The 19,827-nt window shown below is 43.0% G+C and overlaps 2 protein-coding genes across 8 annotated transcripts in view; both read left to right on the top strand.

The window, feature by feature from the left end:
• Nucleotides 1-10,320, top strand: part of LOC137356451 (immunoglobulin superfamily member 1-like) — a 52,769-nt gene extending 42,449 nt beyond the window's left edge. For all 4 annotated transcript variants that reach the window (XM_068022339.1, XM_068022342.1, XM_068022341.1 and 1 more), the window contains exons 5-8: nucleotides 343-648; nucleotides 4,229-4,519; nucleotides 7,754-7,861; nucleotides 8,537-10,320. In XM_068022339.1, coding sequence (XP_067878440.1) covers nucleotides 343-648; nucleotides 4,229-4,519; nucleotides 7,754-7,861; nucleotides 8,537-8,598 — 767 coding nt within the window. In that variant the 3' untranslated portion in view covers nucleotides 8,599-10,320. The remainder of the gene's footprint in view (nucleotides 1-342; nucleotides 649-4,228; nucleotides 4,520-7,753; nucleotides 7,862-8,536) is intronic.
• An 8,088-nt stretch (nucleotides 10,321-18,408) lies between these two features.
• LOC137356494 (immunoglobulin superfamily member 1-like) overlaps nucleotides 18,409-19,827 on the top strand; it is a 59,703-nt gene continuing 58,284 nt past the window's right edge. For 2 of the 4 annotated variants that reach the window (XM_068022378.1, XM_068022383.1), the window contains exon 1: nucleotides 18,413-18,554. The gene's annotated coding sequence lies outside the window, so the exon portion shown is untranslated. Of the gene's footprint in view, nucleotides 18,555-18,793; nucleotides 18,819-19,827 lie in introns of those variants that run through there. The other 2 variants (XM_068022382.1, XM_068022381.1) reach the window with 2 other exon arrangements.

Below are 19,827 nucleotides of genomic sequence, written 5' to 3'. Positions count from 1 at the left end.
AAGCGTTAGAGGTGAAGAGACCCAGATAAAGAGTGACGTGAGAATCGAAGGGGAATGGTAAACTTTTGAGCTCAAGGATGGTCAAGATTGAGCAGGCAGTATAGACATGTGCACTAATAGACTGTCCAAGGTTCATTCTTGAAAGGCAGCGAAAGGTGACTGGACGAAATAGCCTGCACATTCGTATTTACCCTTCTCAGTATCCGGTTTATTGTTTTGATTCGATGTTTATGTGGAAATAGGATTACATGTTGAATGTCTCAATGTGCCATTCCGTCGAATTGTGCTATACAATTTCATATGTTTGTTTTTTTTCTGTTATGCATTCCAATATTGTTCCAGAGGAAGTCGCAATGCCGAATATTGTCACGAAGCCAGCCTCTGGTGCCGTTTCAATCGGAGAAAAACTCCATATAAGCTGCAAAGGCGACATTCGCTCCGCAGGGGGGACATTTCACTTATACAAAAGTAACAAAAGGTCACCTCTGCTGTCCCATAATGCTTCTGATGCTGCTCGAACTGTGACCTTTACCATCGACATTCAAAACAAACAGTCGGCAGGCAATTACAGCTGCCGATATCAAACGGAGATTCTCAGAAAGTTGGTGCATTCGCCATTCAGTACAGAGGCGAAGATTACTGTGCGAGGTAGGGAGCAACACATATCAACACGTGTTTTAATGTGCTCATGTCTCAATATCAGTCATTTTAGAATGAACGCAGGCGATGAACTAATTTGAATTCCAACCCTCATGTAAGAATTTATCTGCAAAAGTCAACTGTGGCTGAATTGTTGATCTATTGTATTAACATTTACTATCCGAGTTCCATGCGCCGGAGGAACTAAGCACTAAACGGGTTTAGAGCAGAATAATCCTAAAACTGATCCTACAGATGGTCATAGATGGTCGACTGGATCGATGGCGTGAAGAGCTAATGGGAGCCGAATGGAAAAAGATTGGTGCAAGAATGTGAAATTCAATTCACGCCTCTTAATCACAAAGGTTCCACGTTCAGTTCCCGCTCCAAGATTGAGCACAAGAAAGGCTGACACTCCACTTCAGTACTGAGAGAGTGCTGCACTGTCGTAGATGCTATCCTTTGGATGAAAAGTTAATCCGAGGTTCCATTTGCCTGCTCGGTTCAATGTGAAAGACCCCCTGGCAATAGTTCGAACAAAAGCATTGCAGCTAACTCTGGGTCCTGGCCAATATTTAGCCCGCAATCAATATTAGAAACACATAGATTATCTGGTCATTATCACATGGCAGTTTATGGATGTCTGATTGCGCAGGTTGACTGCGACGTTTGCTACATTTCAGAAGCTGCAAAACGGTTTGCACGTCTGGTGGTCATGAAAGGCGCTATATAAATGCAGTTTTTCTTTAAATAAATAGACAGCGGATGGTTAGGACTGTCCATACAGAATTGAGAATCTATGTAAGTGACCACTCTGTGTTCATTATTGAACGAAGACAAAATGGGATGCACTAAATGCCCTGCAATAAAATAAAGAATAGGCACAGTCGGTTTCACGCTTTTTACCATCCTATCTTATATTGTAAATATTACCTAATAGCAACATTTATGTGAAACTTATGTCATATACTTTTAGTTTTAACTGAATGGCACAATTTGCAATATATATATATTGCATAGAGTATAATTTAAGACGCTGGAAACATTTTGTAGGACATTTGTTTTTGAAGTAACTATGTTGCAAATAAACTTCAAGTGCCGGGAATCTCCATGGACCTAGAGTACAATGCAGTTTCAAATGGAGAAACAGTTCATACTACCTGTAAACATACCATGCCCCCCACAAAGGGGTATTCTACTTATACAAAAAGCATAAAAGGGAACCAGTCGCTTAATACATCTGACGCTTAGCCGAATGCGACCTTTGCCATAAATACACTTTATAATGGCTCTAGATTTAATCGTAGTTCTTGATATCAGTCAGTTTAGCGAAGGTCTGATGGAGTCGCCATTCACTTAAGATACAGGGATTACCATGCAATGCATGGGTCAACAAATATCAAATATTTTATAGCAATTTATCTGAAAGAATTATTCCTTCGATCATATCAATGTATAATTGGTAATGGACTTCAAATGCAATACAAACGACATTTACGAACGTGCTTGGAGAGATTCACTTGGGATTAGTTTTGATCAACTGTCTTACCTTTTCCTTGTTGCATGGGCTGCATAAGTTCGCTCCTCACAGTTTTAGCGCAAAATATGTCAAAGCAAAGAAAACTAAAATTGCTGTTTAATTTATTTTTATTATTTAGTCGTTTGGAGGATGTGGGCGTCACTGGTTAGGCCAGCATTTATTGCCCTTTCCTAATTTCCCTTGAAAAGGTGGTGGTGAGCTGCCTTCTTGAACCGCTGCAGTCTTTGGGGTGTTGGTACACCCACAGTGCTGTTAGGAAGGGAGTTCTAGGAATTTGACCCAGTGACAGTGGAGGAACGGCGAAATAGTTCCAAGTCAGGGTGGTGTGTAGCTTGGAGGAGAACTTGAAGGTGGTGGTGCTCCCATGCATCTGATGTCCTTGTCTGTCTAGTTGGAAGAGGTCATGGGTTTGGAAGATGCGGTCGAAGGAGTCGTGGCGAGTTGCTGCAGTGCATCTTGCTGCTGGTACACGTTGCTGCCACTGTATTTCTGTAGTGGAGGGAGTGAATGTTGAATGAGGTGGATGGGGTGACAATGAAGTGGGTGGCTTTGTCCTGGAGGGTGTGTGGCAACTTGAGTGTTGTTGGAGCTGCACTCATCCAGGCAAGTGGAGATTATTCCATCAAACTCCTGACTTGTGCCTTGTAGATGGTGGATAGGCATTGGGGCGTCAGAAGGTGAGTTATTCGCTACATAATTCCGGGCCTCTGACTTGCTCCTTTAGCCACAGTATTTGTGTGGCTGGTGAAGTTCATGTTTAGGTCAATGGTAACTCCCAGGAAGTTGATAGTGGGGGATTCAGCGATGGAAATGTCATTGAACATCAAGGCCAAATGGTTAGATCATCTCTCGTTTGAGATTGCCATTGCCATGCACTTATGTGGTGCGAATGTTACTAGCCACTTATCCGTCTGAGCCTCGATGTTGTCCAGGTTTTGTTGCATCTGGACACGGGCTGCTTCAGTATCTGAGGAATTGCGAATGGTGCTAAACATTGTGCAATCATCAGCGAGGAACTGTGCTTCTGACCTGATGATAGAGGAAATTTCATTGATGAAGCAGCTGAAGATGGTTGGGCCCAGGACATTACCCCAAGGAGCTCCTGCAGTGATGTCCTGGGACTGAGATGATTGACCTCCAGCAACCACAACCATCTTCCCTTGTGCTAATGTAGTGAAAAAAAGTTCACCAAACTAAATATGCCTAATATTGATAATGTATGCAAAACAGTCTATATACACTTAGGAACTCTTACGTTTTCTACATGGTCTGATGGACTTTCAAGTTTTTCCCCAAATAAATAACACCATCTCCATCCAAGCAGCCCTCATAATTCCATAAGTATAGTGAGGAAAATTGGTGCATGTATACAATATTATATATATATAGACTCCTCTAGCCTTAAAATTCTTATCCTTCTGTTCAAATCCCTGCATGACCTCGACACTCCAGTCTCTGCCAGTCCGACAACAATTCGGCATCTGTGTAATCTTCCAATTCTGGACACTTATTCAGCTCCAATTTTTATCGTTCCAGGATTGGTAATGTGGATGTAGTCACCTGCATAGCTAACTTTCGAATTCTGTCTGCAAAATTTCTGCTAAATTATGGTGGGAAATTTACAACAGTTTCTTAAAGTTTTAATATTCCCAATAAAGTCCCTATTACGAAGCGGCAATCATGACGTTTCCCCTATTTTAAACTGCATTTAAAACCCTGCATGTTGCTATCAGAAATCATGTAATTTCCCCTTCAGCCTTTCCTATGGTGTAATAAATAACTGTGTTTAAAATGGCTGCTGTTGCAGTTTTCTTTGTTCGTTGAAACTTTCATGTTATTACGGCCTCAACAGTCATTGGAAATTATTCATTAATTCCAATGATAAAGCTCTTTAAATGCAAAGGCACGTTATTTTTTGGTACTATCGTCATTGCAACACAGATGAGATTTCTGTAAAAGGACACATTGCACTAGGTTTTTCACAACAATATAAATGTAGATTCATTGAAAAAAAATGTTGATAAACTGTTCTGTTTGTCCATTTCTCAGATGCTTTATCGAAGCCAACCTTAACTCTGAATGCACCCTTCAGAGCTTTCAGAACGGGAGAGAAAATAACCTTGACTTGTCGCTGTCAGTGTCCCATAATGAGGATCCACTTTCGCAGAAATCAGGATAGGATCAACTACACTGATCTTAAAGACGGAAAGTGTGAGACCTCTTACGATTTCATAGCAGGTCATGGTCATGAAGGGAATTACACATGTCAATGTTTAATCGCAGAGACTGGAGAATGGAGCCATTCAAAACACAGTGACCCTGTTCAAATATATATTCGAGGTATGTTATGAAAACAGATTCTGTCACTGAGATTACTTGAATTGGGGGGTACTTGCTCGCCCAACAAGAGTTCCAATTGCCCTGTTAAACATAAACGTAGGGAAAACTGTTTTTGTCACAGGTTCTTAAAGCGGAATTCAAGGATGCGTGGGCAGGGGTTATGTTGCCCATCCATGTTGCTGTGCAAAGCAATCCGGGATACATCGATTTGAACTTGCTGGTGTAAGTCAGGGCAGAGGTCAGGTTAAACTGCACTTGCTAGTGCAGTCTGGTTTATAACGGGTTAGGATTAGGAAACTTGCTGGTCGTGGCGAGTTCCAGCAGTTACTGAAACATCTTTCCTCAGTGTAAGAAGGCACTTCAGCCGCTTTCCTTCAACTTCCCGAAAAAACTCCAGCGTTTGGAGTAAGAGACCACGCTGGCAGACAGTGTGTGGGTGGAAACCAGAGGAATCCTTTCATATGATTCCACTCTTACCCAGTGTGCGCACAACTGCGTGTTAATGGTTCTGGTCAAATAATATCTTTCGTAGATTTGTAGTAAACTGTATTCACGCATTTTTCCACATTCTAGCTAAATGAGGACATGGCGTTGAACCGGACATGTCTATATGTGACTCAATCAGTCATTTGAACTTCTGTAGAGGCATCTGCGCTGAAGAAAATTGGGGGCCGGGAAAATTGTATCGCGCAGCTGGTGCAAAATGTGCACTATCTGATTGACCACCATTATGTGCAGTGCCTGATATTCAGTCCCATAATGGATTTGAAGATTTGGCGTGGCTTGGAATGGGCGACCGATTGGATATTGTCCATTTAGCACCATCGCCACAGACCAAATTCTAGCCCCTATGTTGAAAGACGCATTTCAAACGAGGGAAGCGATGTAGAGACGTGAAGTGGTTTTGGGGGTGGACTTCCAGCAGTCAAGGCCTCGACAGCTGAAGGCATGGTCACCAATAGTGGAAGAATTAATATTGAATATTACAAAGATAAGGAGGGAAGAGACCACGCCGGGATTTGAAAACAAGAATTCTTTTTTTTTTAAATTGAGTCCTTGCAAAATACACAGACAGATAATGAGCAGCACTATGATCTTTTGCAGCCGTTAGTCAGTTAGAAGCACCAAATGAAAGTTCAGTAGCAACCAGATAGTATCGACTTGGATACGGTGGAGAACTTTCAGGTGTGGTAATATCAAATCAGTGCACTGAACAGAGAGAGACTTGCAATGTACATATCGAAGGCAAAGACTCAATAACCTGAAGTGGGCAGTGGTGAAGAGAGCCAGATAAACAGTTATGTGAGAAAGTAGAGACAAGGTGATCTTCTGAGATCAAGGGTCGCCAGAATGAAGGCTCGATCCCCACAACCCTGCAAGTCTATTTCCCTTCAAGTGGCCATCTAATTTCCTTTTGAAGTCATTGAATGCCTTCACTTTCGCCGCACTGGGCAGCGAGTTCCATATCATTACCATCTGCTGTTCTTCCTCATATACCCCAGGCATCTCTTTCCCAAAGCCTTCAACCATTAGTTAATAGGAACATTAATCCCTAGCTAACATATTAAAGCCTGTCATAATCTTGTACACTTCTGTTAAAGCTCCCCTCGATTTCGTTTGTTCTTTTAATAAGACTTCAATGGAGGGTTTACATCCAGGGTTGTACAACATGCAGCCTGCAGGCGAGCATACAGCCATTGGTTCCCATCCAGCCAAAGAATATTTTCCTGAGTTGAGAAGTTGTCTTCTTCTTTCAGACCGGCTTTGAAAACATCACGATGTGAGTTTCACAGCTGACAGATGTTTAGGGCGGGGACTGTGTTTTTCCAACTTCAGACAGATTCGGGGCTTGCCAACGGATTCGAACTTCTTTTTTAAAGGCAGCCAGAAACAAACAGCGCGACTTCAAAAAAAAACTAACCAACCTCAAAGCTTATGTGCTGAGCACTCCAGCTCCCAACAACTGTCCGAGATAGAGCGAGAGGGACAGAGAGGGGAGGGGGACAGAGTGAGAGAAACAGGCTTCTGAGCCTGGTGTATCTTATGATCACTGCGTATTTCAATGACTTGGGTGTGGGCGTGGAGGGAGTAATGCCTAGCAGAGAACTGTGTCTATCCCCGCGATTGTACTAACTCCTCCTACCACTGTGTTCCTATTTACTACCCCCCCTCGAATGGCTCCCTGTACCAAGGTGCCATGGTCAGTTTGCTCATACACACGCCAGCCCTCACTATCACCCATACAAGTTGAAAGGACCTTAAACTTGTTGAACAATAGCAAGGGCTCAGGCTCCTCTACTTCTGCCTGCTTGTCCCCTTACCTGCATCACTTGCAGTCGCACATCCCTGACCACTGATCAAATCAGAAGACGCAATCGCACGGGGTGTGACTGCTTTCTGGAGCAAAGTTTCCAGGTATGGTCCCCCTCCCTGTCCCCCTCCCTGATGCCTAAGTATTGCCAGATTCAATCCGCGTTAATGATTCTGAGATGTAAACTTGTTTTGTAAAGACAAACTACACTTAGTAATTGTCATCTGAATCTAAGAATCCTTGGTGCAGTGGATGAACAGCATCAATCGGGATATGGGAACATGAAATTAAAGGTCAATGAAACCATCAGAGTAAAAGATAGGTTTAACAACAATGTAAAAGCCTAACAGTACTAATTATCTACTTAAAAGATTAACACGTTATGAAAGACCCAGGTTAGGACTGGAATGCACTGCCTGAGAGTGTGGTGAGGCATATTCAATAGAGACCTTCGAAAGAGTACTGGATAAATTTATGATGAGAACATTTTCCAGGGCTGCGGAGGAAAGGCAGGGCAATTGGACGAAGTGAGCTGCTTTCGCAGAAAGCGGGCACGGACAGGACAGGCTGAATGGCCTCCTTCTGTGCTGTAACCATTGCATGCTTCTATGATTCTATACATTAATGAAGGTTCCTTCTATTCATCAATTCCAGACAAATAGTTCAACATGTTCTAAGAGAATGTGCTAACCAATTTGACAGAAAATTATTAATCTTCTTCAAGTATTATTATGAATGTAACTTGTTATTACTGTTTTTTATTGTGTTTTTTTAGTAAAACAAGTAATACCAGCGGGTTTTCCAACGTTTTTGAATAAAGAAAAATAAACAATTCTTCTCCATTTATAATTGTTTTTTGGAAAGGTTGAATTGTAACATATGTCACGCATACATCAAAGAAAAATATTTCTCCTTCTCCACAGGACAACATCTCACAGCTGCCCTCGTTCAGCTCTGCCTCAGTATCTTATTGCTTATCGTGATTTTGATCATCATTGTTGACCATTTTGTTAATGTCATTCCGCCAGGAGGTAAGACACTGAAAGAAAATGCTAGATGTTATTTCTCTCTAAATGGATATTCTGTGATATTCTATATCTAAAAAAAGTCAAATCAATGGTGTTCTGTCTAATGCAGAGCCTGCAGGATATCATCTTGCACTCAAACACAGATTGAAGAAGCTAGCTATCTCTCTTTGTTTTCCCCGAAAAGCAACTGTTGTTTGATAGAACAATCACAGAGCCACTGAGCCTAGATGACCCTGCTGCAGTGTCACAAAAAGAAATGCAAGTTAAGGATAAAACTTGCATAAAACCTCCTTCATTCTGATGTGCCAATCTAATGTCCATCTAAAGAAAAGCAAAATATTGTGATTGAAATTATCACCATAAATGCTGGCCATCCCCAGTAGGTCAGGCATCCATTGTGGCAAGGGAAAATGTGTCATTCTTTTAGATATGCGACCTTTCATCAGAATTAGAAAATGCTGGCGAGTAATGGTTTTAAACAAGCTTAGAGGCACGAAAATAGGATAGGAAGGAACGAACTAAATGGAAGGTCTTCCATAAGGTGGAAAGTAAGAATGGTAGAATAATGTAACAGATGATGATGATAACGATGCTGGGCAAATAAAGGATGGCAATGGTCGAAGTTAAGAAACAAAGCACTTGTCTAAATAGATACCTATACATTTGAAATTTCTACAGGAGTAAAGGCATTGGACAATACTGGCTCCCCTTCACTTCGCAAAAGACCAACACAGGACTGAAATTTCCTTAGAATGATTCAGTGTCTCAAGGGTGCCTTTTGAAGATCAGCAGAAGCATGTTTTGCAGTGGATTTAGACCTTTGCATCTTTATTTCTGTCATGGGAAAAGCATTTCTGATCTGATACCCTTCTCTCTAATTTCTGACGTTTCATAGACAATCAAGTGCTGCACAACTTATGCTTATTTTATCAGAACATGGAGCATTTGATGCCATTTTGTGAAAATCAAATGCATTTTGCAGTTGACGTTGTGCCAAGTAATGATACAAAACTCAGCTTCAAGCTCTCTGGCTCTTGGTGTTAACACAATGAATGTTTGTTTCATCCCACATAAACAGCTGCGCAGTGTGAGATTTAAAAGAAACAGAAACCTGTCTATGACAATCAGAAGATGTTTCATTGCTGTCTTTGTGTTCTGACCCTGAGGGGTCCAAATCATACGGATGAGTGCAGCTCCATCAACACACAAGATGTCCAACACAGCCCTGGGCAAACCAGCCCGCCTGAGGCCTCCCCACACCACTTTGGACATTAATTACCTCCACCACAGTAGCAGCAGTGTATATTATCTATATGATGTTTTGCAGCAACACGTCAAGGCTCCTTCGAAACCACCGTCTAATCCCTCGGACTCTGCCACAGAGAAGATAAGGAAAGGCAGCAGGCCTTTCCTTAGAAATAACATTACCTGCAATTCCTCTCCAAATCACAAATCATCCTAACATGGAAGTATACTTTCACTGCGGCTCAGTCAAATACTGGAACTCCGCCCTTAAAAGCATTGTGGGTAACAAACGACATAGACTGACGTTTCAAGAGCATGGGTAGCCACCACTTTCAAATGAGCCGTTAGAGATGGTCAACAAATGTTGGCATTGTCGGCGACAACCACAAACTATGACAAAATGAATGACAATGGCTAAGCGCAGTTATGTTGCTGAGAAAATGGCAGGAGTGTTGATGAGTTGCATCAGCACGGTCCGGTTATTTTTTTTTATTTAGAGATACAGCACCGAGTCTGTGCCGACCATCAACCACCCATTTATACTAATCCAATACTCCTGCCACATCCCCCACCTGTTCCGATATGTCCCAACCTGTACTAGGGGCAATTTATAATGGCCAATTTACCCATTAATCTGTGGGAGGAAACCAGAGCACCCAGCGAAAACCCACGCAGACACAGGAAAAACTTATAAACTCCACACAGGCAGTACCCAGAATTGAACCCAGGTTGCTAGAGCTGTGAGACAGTGGTGCTAACCACTGCGCCACTGTGCCACGCTGGGTATCGCGGCTAAGGAATGGAAACTAATGTAGAAATCTGTCACGAGCCTCACCCTCCAAGGATAGCCCAGAATATCAGACTGTAACTGGCCCTTGATGCTGGGCGTGCAAACAATATGCAAGTCAGATAATGTAGCATGACTCTACGCTTTGACTGATGTTTTGACTGAGAAAATCTATCCTTCCCACAAACCCAGTTTACCTGGGAGGGCAAAATAGAGGTCCGTTCAGAATCTTTTTGTTTATTGCACTTTACATTCAGATTCCCTTTCCTCTCTTGTGCATGGTTAAATGGGTATTTCATTGCAAAACGCAAATCAGTTTAGATTGTCTTGCAAGTGGAATACGACCATAGAAAAAGCTGGATGTGGCATGATATATCAAATCTCTGTTGGGTATTATGTTCAACATTCGACAAATAAATTATCTTCAGGTCCGAGTATACCTGCGTCAGGCTCAGTCTTTCTAATGCAGCACGAGCTTAACAGGGACTGTTTCTGTGTTATAGACAGGTCAGCAAGATGACCCAATTTAAGTAATAGTATTTATGCAGGCGTTGACAACTTCATAATCAGAATTGTTGGTACAAGACAAGGATCAACTCCTGATTGATGGAGTTGAAAACACTGTGATCTTCTCTAACTCTTGTTAAGATTGAATAATATTAAGGAAAAAGTCGGTCTTTCAACACCAATAGCTCTGGTAATAACCACAGAGTATTGGGCGCACGCACAGTCCAAAGTCGGCTAGTTACTGCTCCACGTTCATTTTTTAAAGCCATTCTTACCGAAAATGGCATTAATTGACTGGAACTTACAGCACCAAAATGGCTACACGGCCCATTTGATCCATGCCAGCGTTTGAGCTCCACACGACGCCTCCCCAATTCACATCATTTAGAACAATTGGAATAAAGAGTAATGCTTTTGGGGAGGGGAAACACAGCAAGAAAATGCACAAGAAACGGGGGTGGGTGGGGGAGATTGAGAGGGGTAGAAGTATTAAGAGACATTGGAGTGCATGCCCACAGGTCCTTGCAGACGGCAGTAGAGGTATGTAGAGTGTTGAAGAAGGCATATGGAATGCTTTCTTTTATTGGCCGAGGGAAAGAATACAAAAGCAGGAATGTGATGCTTGAATTGTATAAAACGTTGGTTAGACCACAGCTTTAGTATTACGCACAGCTCTGGTCACCACATTACAGGAATGACATAATTGTTCGGGAGAGAGTACAGAGGAGATTTACAAGAATGTTGCCTTGGCTTGAACTTTTCAACTAGGAGGAAAGATTGGATCGGCCAGAGTTGTTTTCCTGAGAAGAGAGGAGGCTGAGGGGTGACCTAATTGAGGTGTACAAAATTATGAGGGGCCTAGATACAGTGGAAAGGCAGGACCTGTTTCCCCTAATGGACAGGTCAATTAACAAGAGCACAGATTTAAGGTGATTGGAAAAAGATTTTACACCCAGAGGGATGTAGATGTCTGGAATCCACTGCCAGAAATGATGGTGGAGGCATAAACCCTCAACTCATTTAAAAGATACCTGGACATGCATCTGAAGTGTTATAAACTGGAATGCTATGGACCAGGTGCTGGAAGGTGGGATTATATTGGGTCGCTACCTTTTTTCATCCGGTACAGGTACTTTGGACTGAATGACCTCCTTCCGTGCCTTAATTTTTCTGTGGTTCTATGGGTAAAGAATGTTCATTTCTCCCTTTCTGCTTATCTAAGTCAACTGTGTGCATGTGACTCACCTCCAATACACCTTGCGTTAGCAAGTTCCACAATCTAGCCACTCTCTGGTAAAGAATTTTCTGCTAAATTCCCTATTGGATTGGTAGTGACAATTGTATATTTATAGCTGCTGGTTTTGCTTTCCCCGCACATGGAAACATCTTCTCCAGATTTTCTCTATCTAATTCTTTCATATACATAGATGGGGATCACATCACTACTCAGCGTTGTCTTATTATTGCTATTATATTTATGCGGTTTGTGGTATATGAATAATTTCAGTCCCACACTAACATGGTTGACATTGTTTGTGTGAGAACCTACTGGATTAGGGATACATTCCGTTCCCTGAAACCCATTAGTGTAACAATTAGAATTTACCAGCTCTCCAGCAGTTGTGCGCGTTATTTTTGCTCCGTCTTGGCAAATGGCCAGTCATTAGACGTTATTTCTAGTTTAATGGTTCAGTAACGCAACCAACCCAATGACCATTCCCACCTGATCTGCTGGGAAAAGTGAGTGGAATTTCTTCCAATGAAACTGCCGTTTTGAACGGTAATGGATAAGGTTTGAGAAGTTAATTATGATGTGTAACTGCTGAAAAGGAAGTACATTAGTTCCGTCAGGATATTGGAAAAGGGGTTGCAATATTAATTCGGATTGAAAGAGTTAAATGTTTGATAAACATGTTACGAACTTGAAGCCAGCAGATGCATGACCGCATTTGGGTTACCAAGCATGCTTAGCCACCATGACTGCAATAGCCACAATTCTTTGAATGATTGATCACTTACGATATCGTTCGTGGAATGATTGACTGCGTGCCTGTTTTCTGGATGATGAGATAACTTCGTGAACGGCAGGAAGTGAAGCAGAAGCGTTATCAGATTGGATATTCCAAAAAAAGGGAAGTGGTGAGAGATCTGTTAGCCAGGAGCTATATTATACAGAGATCTCAAGAGTATTTTGTGCAACCTTGTGTTTGGATATTTAACCCTTTCATTATCAATTCTACTGTCATTGTAAGCAATACTGCCCAGATTTTCAGATCATGCGAATGTATGCAGCAGTGGCCTCAGCAATGTTCCCCGAGCTGTGCAGCTGAAAGTCCAGTGCAGGATGAGCACAAGATGGCCCCTTTTGAGATACCGCGTTACGGCCGCACGAACAAAAGAAAAAAAATGATTGGTGGTTTCTTAAACGAATTGGCCACACAATGAAAAATAAAAGAGTATGTCTTGGTCCTCAGAAAGAATTATAACAGCCGCTGCTATTTCATAATGAGCTATGTGGGCGTGGCTGGCAGACCAGCAACTGGTTGCCCATCCCCTAATAACCGTGGACCGAGTGCTTTGTTGAGACATTTCAGAGGGCAGTTATGAATCAAACACATTGCTGTGGGACTGGAGTCTCATGTCAGATAGACCAGATAAGGACGGCAGATTATCTTCCCTAAAGGACGTCAGTGAACCACGTGGCGATTTACTACAATCACTGACAGTTGCAGTACTACTGAGAGTAGATTTCAATTCCAATTTGTTACCTAATTGGATGTAAATTTCAGCAGTGCCCTGGTGGGATTTAAACCCGAGTCCCCAGGGCATTAGTCTGGGCCTCTGCATTCCTAGTCGAGTGGTACTGCCACTACGTCACCATCTCCCACTGGTCCCACAGCCATGGTAGCAAGCTCGGAGGCGACTTGGCTGCAAACTACGGCATTGAGACGGATCCAAGATGGAGTCCCTTCCTCCCCCAGCCCACTGGGGAGGTTTCCCAGGGTAAAACAGAAAGTCATGTGCACCGGCAGCCGCGCCACGGAGGCGGGCAGCTCATTTGCATAACGGAAGACACAATCGGTGTGAGTTTCCGGCGTCGCTGGCGTTTTGCCGGCGGCGAAGGGGCCGCGCCTGAGATGAGGAGGCTAGCAGCTCCGAAGGGGTAGCCCCATTGCTGCAGTCTTGGCAACTATCGGAGTTAGAGACTCCATGCTTCAAAGAGCGAGCCGTGGATAGGAAAGTCATCCCCGAAGGCCAAACAATCCAACATTATTCTTACGCCGTTTTGTTTTCATTTGGAAGGCAGTACTTTACATGTAACTGGGGACAGGGAAAAACAACAATAATTTTCAAAATGGATATGGAAATAACTTCGGAAATGATAAGGATGATCTTCTGAGGATGTACGTAGAGCTTGGAGTGGTACTTGGAACTATGATGTTGTTGCCATTTCAGAGACTTGGTTGAGGGATGGACAGGATTGGCAGCTAAATGTTGCAGGATTTAGAAGCTTCAGGCGGGATAGAGGGGGGGGGAAGGGGTGGGGGAGTTGCATTACTTGTTAAGGAGAATATCACAACTGTACTACGGGAGGACACCTCGGAGGCGTCGTGCAGCAAGGCAATATGGGTGGAGCTCAGGAATAGGAAGGGTGCAGTCACGATGTTGGGGGTTTTCTACTGGCCTCCCAACAGCCAGTCGGAGGTAGAGGATAGGATATGTGGACAGATTTTGGAAAGATGTAAAGGTAACAGGGTTGTAGAGGTGGGTGGTTTTAACTTCCCCTATATTGACTGGGACTCACTTAGTGCTAGGGGCTTGGATGGGGCAGAATTTTTAAGGAGCATTCAGGAGGGCATCTTGAAACAATATGTAGATAGTCAAACTAGGGATGGGGCCGTACTGGACCTGGTATTGGTGAATGAGACCAGCCAGGTGGTCGAAGTTTCAGTCGGGGAACATTTCGGGAACAGTGACCATAATTCCATAAGTTTAAAGGCACTTGTGGATCAGGATAAAACTAGTCCTCGGGTGAAGGTGCTAAATTGGGGGAAGGCTAATTATAACAATATTAGACAGGAGCTGAAGAATTTAGATAGGGGGCGGCTGTTTGAGGGTAAATTGACATCTGACAAGTGGGAGTCTTTCAAGCGTCAGTTGATTAGGATCCAGGAACAGCATATTCTGTGAGGAAGAAAGATAGGATTTGCAAGTTTCGGGAACCTTGGATAACGCAGGATATTGTGAGCCTAGTCAAAAAGAAAAGGGAAGCATTCATAAGGGCTGGAAGGCGAGGAACAGCCGAATCCCTTGAGGAATATAAAGACAGCAGGAAGGATCTTAAGCAAAGTGTCAGGAGGGTTCAAACGGGTCATGAAAAGTCATTGGCAAATGGGATTAAGGAAAATCCCAAAGCTTTTTATACGTAAATAAACAGCAAGAGGGTAACTAGGGAAAGGGTTGGCCCACTCAAGGCAGAGAAGGGAATCTATGTGTGGAGCCAGAGGAAATGGGCGAGGTACTAAATGAGTACTTTGCATTAGTATTCACCAAAGAGAAGGACTTGGTGGATGATGAGTCTAGGGAAGGGAGTGCAGATAGTCTCAGTCATCTCATTATAAAAAAGGAGGAGGTGTTGGGTGTCTTGCAAAGCATGAAGGTAGATAGGTTCCCAGGGCCTGATGAGAGCTACCTCACAATACTCCTCGAGGCAAGGGAAGAAATTGCTGGGGCCTTGACAAAAATCTTTGCATCCTCATTGGCTACAGGTGAGGTTCCAGACGACAGGATAATAACCAAAGTTGTTCCCTTGTTTAAGAATGGTAGAAAGGATAATCCAGGAAATTGTAGGCCGGTGAGCCTGAGTCAGTGGTAGGGAAATAATTAGAGAGGATTCCTCGGGACAAGATTTACTCTCATTTGGAAACAAGCGAATTTATTAGCGAGAGGCAGCACGGTTTGGTGAAGGGGAGGTCGTGTCTCTCTAATTTGATTGAGGTTTTTGAGGAAGTGACAAGGATGATTGATGAAGGATGTTATCGATATGGACTTCAGTAAAGCCTTTGACAAGGTCCCTCATGGCAGACTGACACAAAAGGTGAAGTCACACAGGATCAGAGGTGTGATGGCAAGATGGATACAGAACTGGCTCAGTCATAGAAGACAGCGGGTAGCAGTGCTTTTCTGAATGGAGGGATGTGACTAGTGGTGTTCCGCAGGGATCAGTGCTGGGACCTTTGCTGTTTGTAGTATATATAAATGATTTGGAGGAAAATGTAGCTGGTCTGATCAGTAAGTTTGCAGATGACACAAAGGTCGGTGGAGTTGCGGACAGTGATGAGGATTGTCAGAGGATACAGCAGGATATAGATCGGTTGGAGACTTGGGCTGAGAAATGGCAGATGGAGTTTAATCCGGACAAATGTGAGGCGATGCATTTTGGAAGGTCTAATGCAGGTGAGAAGTATACAGTAAATGGCCGAAGCCTTAGGAGTATTGACAGGCAGAGGGATCTGGGCGTACAGGTACACAGGTCACTGAAAGTGGCAAAGCACGTGGTTAAGGTAGTCAAGAAGCCATACAGCATGCTTGCCTTCATCGGTCGGGGCATAGACTATAAAAATTGGCAAGTCCTGCTGGAGCTGTCCAGAACTTTAGTGAGGCCACACTTAGAATATTGTGTGCAATTCTGGTCGCCACACTACCAGAAGGACGTGGAGGCTTTGGAGAGGGTGCAGAAGAGGTTTGCCAGGATGTTGCCTGGTCTGGAGGGCATTAGCTATGAGGAGAGGTTGGATAAACTCGGATTGTTTACACTGGAATGACGGAAGTGGAGGGCGACCTGATAGAGGTTTCCAAAGTTATGAGTGGCATGGACAGACTGGATAGTGAGAAACCTTTTCCCAGGGTGGAAGAGTCAGTTACTGGGGGACATAGGTTTAAGGTGAGAGGGGCAAAGTTTAGGTGGGATGTGCGAGGCAAGTTCTTTACACAGAGGGTGGTAAGTGCCTGGAATTTCCTGTCGGCGGAGGTGGTGGAAGCAGGTACGATAGCGACGTTTAAGAGGTATCTTGACAAATACATGAATAGGATGGGAATAGAGGGATACGGTTCCCGGAAGTGCAGAAGGTTTTAGTTTCGGCAGGCATCAAGATCGGCGCAGGCTTGGAAGGCCGAATGGCCTGTTCCTGTGCTGTACTGTTCTTTGTTCTTTGCTCTTGATACACTTGCAGGGCCATGGAGAAGATGCAGATGAGGGGCAATAATTGTCTCAATGTTCAAATGAGCCATCACAACCATGATTGGCCGAATAGCCTCGTTCTGTGGTGTATGCTGCAATAGTTCTTGGAGGAGCTATCATTTCCCTCTGCAAACACCGTGTGGCAGTCGAGCAGAAATGTTGCCCACTTGTGATCTGATTCACAATATCAACCAAGCATTCTTCATGATTCCTGCTTAATAATTGTGAGCTTGCATACAGTTTTGCTAGTTCAGGTACTGAAGCATTCCGTGTAGAAATGCAGCAAGACCTGGACAAAGGGGGAAGGGCAAGAAGAACAAAAGGGAAGGCCATTAACATTCCTTCTGAACAATGCTTTTGTCTTTCAACGCAACTTTGTTTTGTGACATCTTTGTCATTTAATCTCTCCTGCAGGACTTTCTCTTTTGTTCGTCTCCCCCGTACCATTTTTCACTCGCTCGAAGCCTATTAAATTGCTTACCTGTGCCAGTTCCGAGGAAAGGTTACCGACCTTAAACGTTGACTCTGCTTCTTTCTCCACAGATTTTTCCAGACCTGCTAAGTATTTCCAGCACTTTCTGATTTTATTTTGGATAAAGAGTTATGTGAAACTGGGAGGGGAAGCTAATTTTTTGGAGCTCAAGGGTGGTCAGAATTGTGCAGGCAGATTGAAGATGTGCAGTAAGAGACTGCCCAAAGGTAGGAAATACTGACTGGACAGAAGAACCAGCACGTTCGGATATCCCCTTTTAATTGTATCATTTTTAATTTGATGTTTGTTTGGAAGGATGACTACATTTACGATGTCCCAGTGTGTCACTCAGTCGAATTGTGACATTAAATTTTGGATGTCTTTTGATTGCAATATTATTGCCGTTTAACTCCCAGTTCTGTAAATCTCCATTGATCCATCCTCTGGTGTCGAGTGAATCGGAAACATAGTTCATATAACCTGAAATGCGACATTTGCTCCACAGGGGGAGCATTTCACTTACATCGGAAAAAAAGGATCACCTCTGCAGTCCCATAATATTCTGGTACTGCACAAACTGCAAACTTCATCATAGACATCCGAAGCGAACAATCTGCAGGAAGCTATAGGTGCCGGTATCCAACTGAGATTCTTGAAAATATGGTGCATTCACCATTCAGCAAAGACACAAAGATTACTGTAAGATTTATGAGAGTTCGGTAATAACATATAACAAGACAAGGTTTAGGGCGATAATGTCTCAACAATGATCTCGTCGAATTAAAATGTGCAATTAAATAATTAATATGCCAACCGCCTAATAAGGATTTCCCTACAAAAGTAAACTTTGGATAGATGGTTGATAAATTGCGCTAATATTTTCTATCCAAGCTCAATGGGCTGGAGGAACTAAGAGCTGGACATATTTGAGTACTAAAAATATCACAAAAATAAACTGCTACTGTCCCCAAATGTCTTTTTTGTTTCTCTGGCCAGATAACTTTAAGAAAGGCAGGAAGTAAAACAGATCCTTTATTAACTGGATGCTTCATCAAGGAAAGTGGTGTGAAATTAGTTAGCCAGCACATATGATACACTGACATCTCAACATGAGTTTGTGCACCTTGTCTTTGGATATGTAACCCTCCAATTGCCCAAGTTGCTGTCATTGTAAACATTAATGTCCAGCGTGTCAAATACTTTTTTGCATCCTTCTATCCCGCAGCTGCTAGCTCAGGAAACTTGCTAAGAAATTGCAAAACTCCCACTCGTCTTTGATGCACCACCCCCAAGTGTTTTCGCAATAGTGAGCAAGCAGGAAGGAATGAGTAGGCTGTTGCTGCAGTCTCACAGTCACATTGTTATCAAGAGAAGCTGACAGCTTATGAATTGCTGATAATCTTCTCCTTTGGTCACATTCCACACTGCTTCCCGCTTCATACTGGTGAGTACTCACAAATTCAAATAGTAATTCACACCTACTGCCCAGGTATGTAGACGACTGTCTTTTTTGCTTCCACTCACTGTTGGCATTGTCATGGTATAAGTTTTGTTTTTCTCTTCTGTACAGGCAAAACGCTACAGTTAGCATTTTATGTGATTGTACGAGCTGCAGCAGAAGCCTCTGTCTTCATGATCATGTCAGTTATGGGGCATTTTTGATAATCAAACACTGGTCAAATTTATAGGAACTCTGCCTCTCGAAATGGTGCGTTAAGATCATTGTTTATTTCTCGTCCCTGCCTGAATTTAGCTGACATTGCTACTTAATTGATGCACCGTTTGATGCAACAAGGAAGGTTTTCAGCCTCATTTCTTGAAAATGATTCTTTTATTCTCTTTGGAAATAACTACCTTTGGAAAGAGTAGATAAAACAAAGCTTTTCTTAGATTAATTAATGGAAATTCAAAAGCGTCCTGTGGTTAGATTTCGCCATTTTCTCTTTTATTTCTCTCACGGCATTAGTCATCATCATTTCCCCAGAGCATTAGCCGCACTGCTCATCTCAAATCTCCAAGAAACATGCTGGGCAGCAGAATCTCTTATAAACACTTGGTGCATGATACCAGCTCCGATCAAACATTGCATGCAATACAAACTCTGCAACTCAACTAGCCATCTCCATATTGCTGAACACCGGTTCTGTAGATCAGAGAAGAGACACACCATCTCTTCTCAACTTCTCCTGGAAATAACCTCTGCATTTGGACAAGAAATGTTTAGATTCCCGACTAACGAATGGTCGTGAATATAAGAGGTATGATCAGTAAGTTCACAGATGACAAGAAAATAGGTGGTGTCGTCAATAGTTAGGAGCATAGTCTTAGATTACAGGAACGATTTCGATGGGCTGGTAGGATAGGTGGAGCAGTGGCAGATTGAATTTAATCCTTATAAGTGTGAGGTGATGCATTTTGTAAGTATTAACAAGACAAGGGAATATAAAATTGATGGTAGGACCCTAGGAAGTACAGAAGGTCAGAGGGACCTTGGTGTACTTGTCCATAGATCACTGAAGGCAGCAGCACAGGTAGATAAGGTTGGTTAGGAAGGCAAATGGCATATTCCTCTATATTAGCTGAGGCATAGGTTATAAGAGCAGGGAGGTTATGATGGGGCTCAATAAAACGCTAGATAGGCCACAGCTGGAGTACAGTGTACAGTTCTGTGCACCACACTATAAGAAAGATTTGATTGCACTGGAGAGGGTGCAGAG

The sequence above is a fragment of the Heterodontus francisci genome, chromosome 45 (genome assembly GCF_036365525.1).
Source record: "Heterodontus francisci isolate sHetFra1 chromosome 45, sHetFra1.hap1, whole genome shotgun sequence".
NCBI classification, from domain to species: domain Eukaryota; kingdom Metazoa; phylum Chordata; class Chondrichthyes; order Heterodontiformes; family Heterodontidae; genus Heterodontus; species Heterodontus francisci.
Note: the sequence above shows the minus strand (reverse complement) of the source record. Positions and strands in the feature narration are given on the sequence as shown.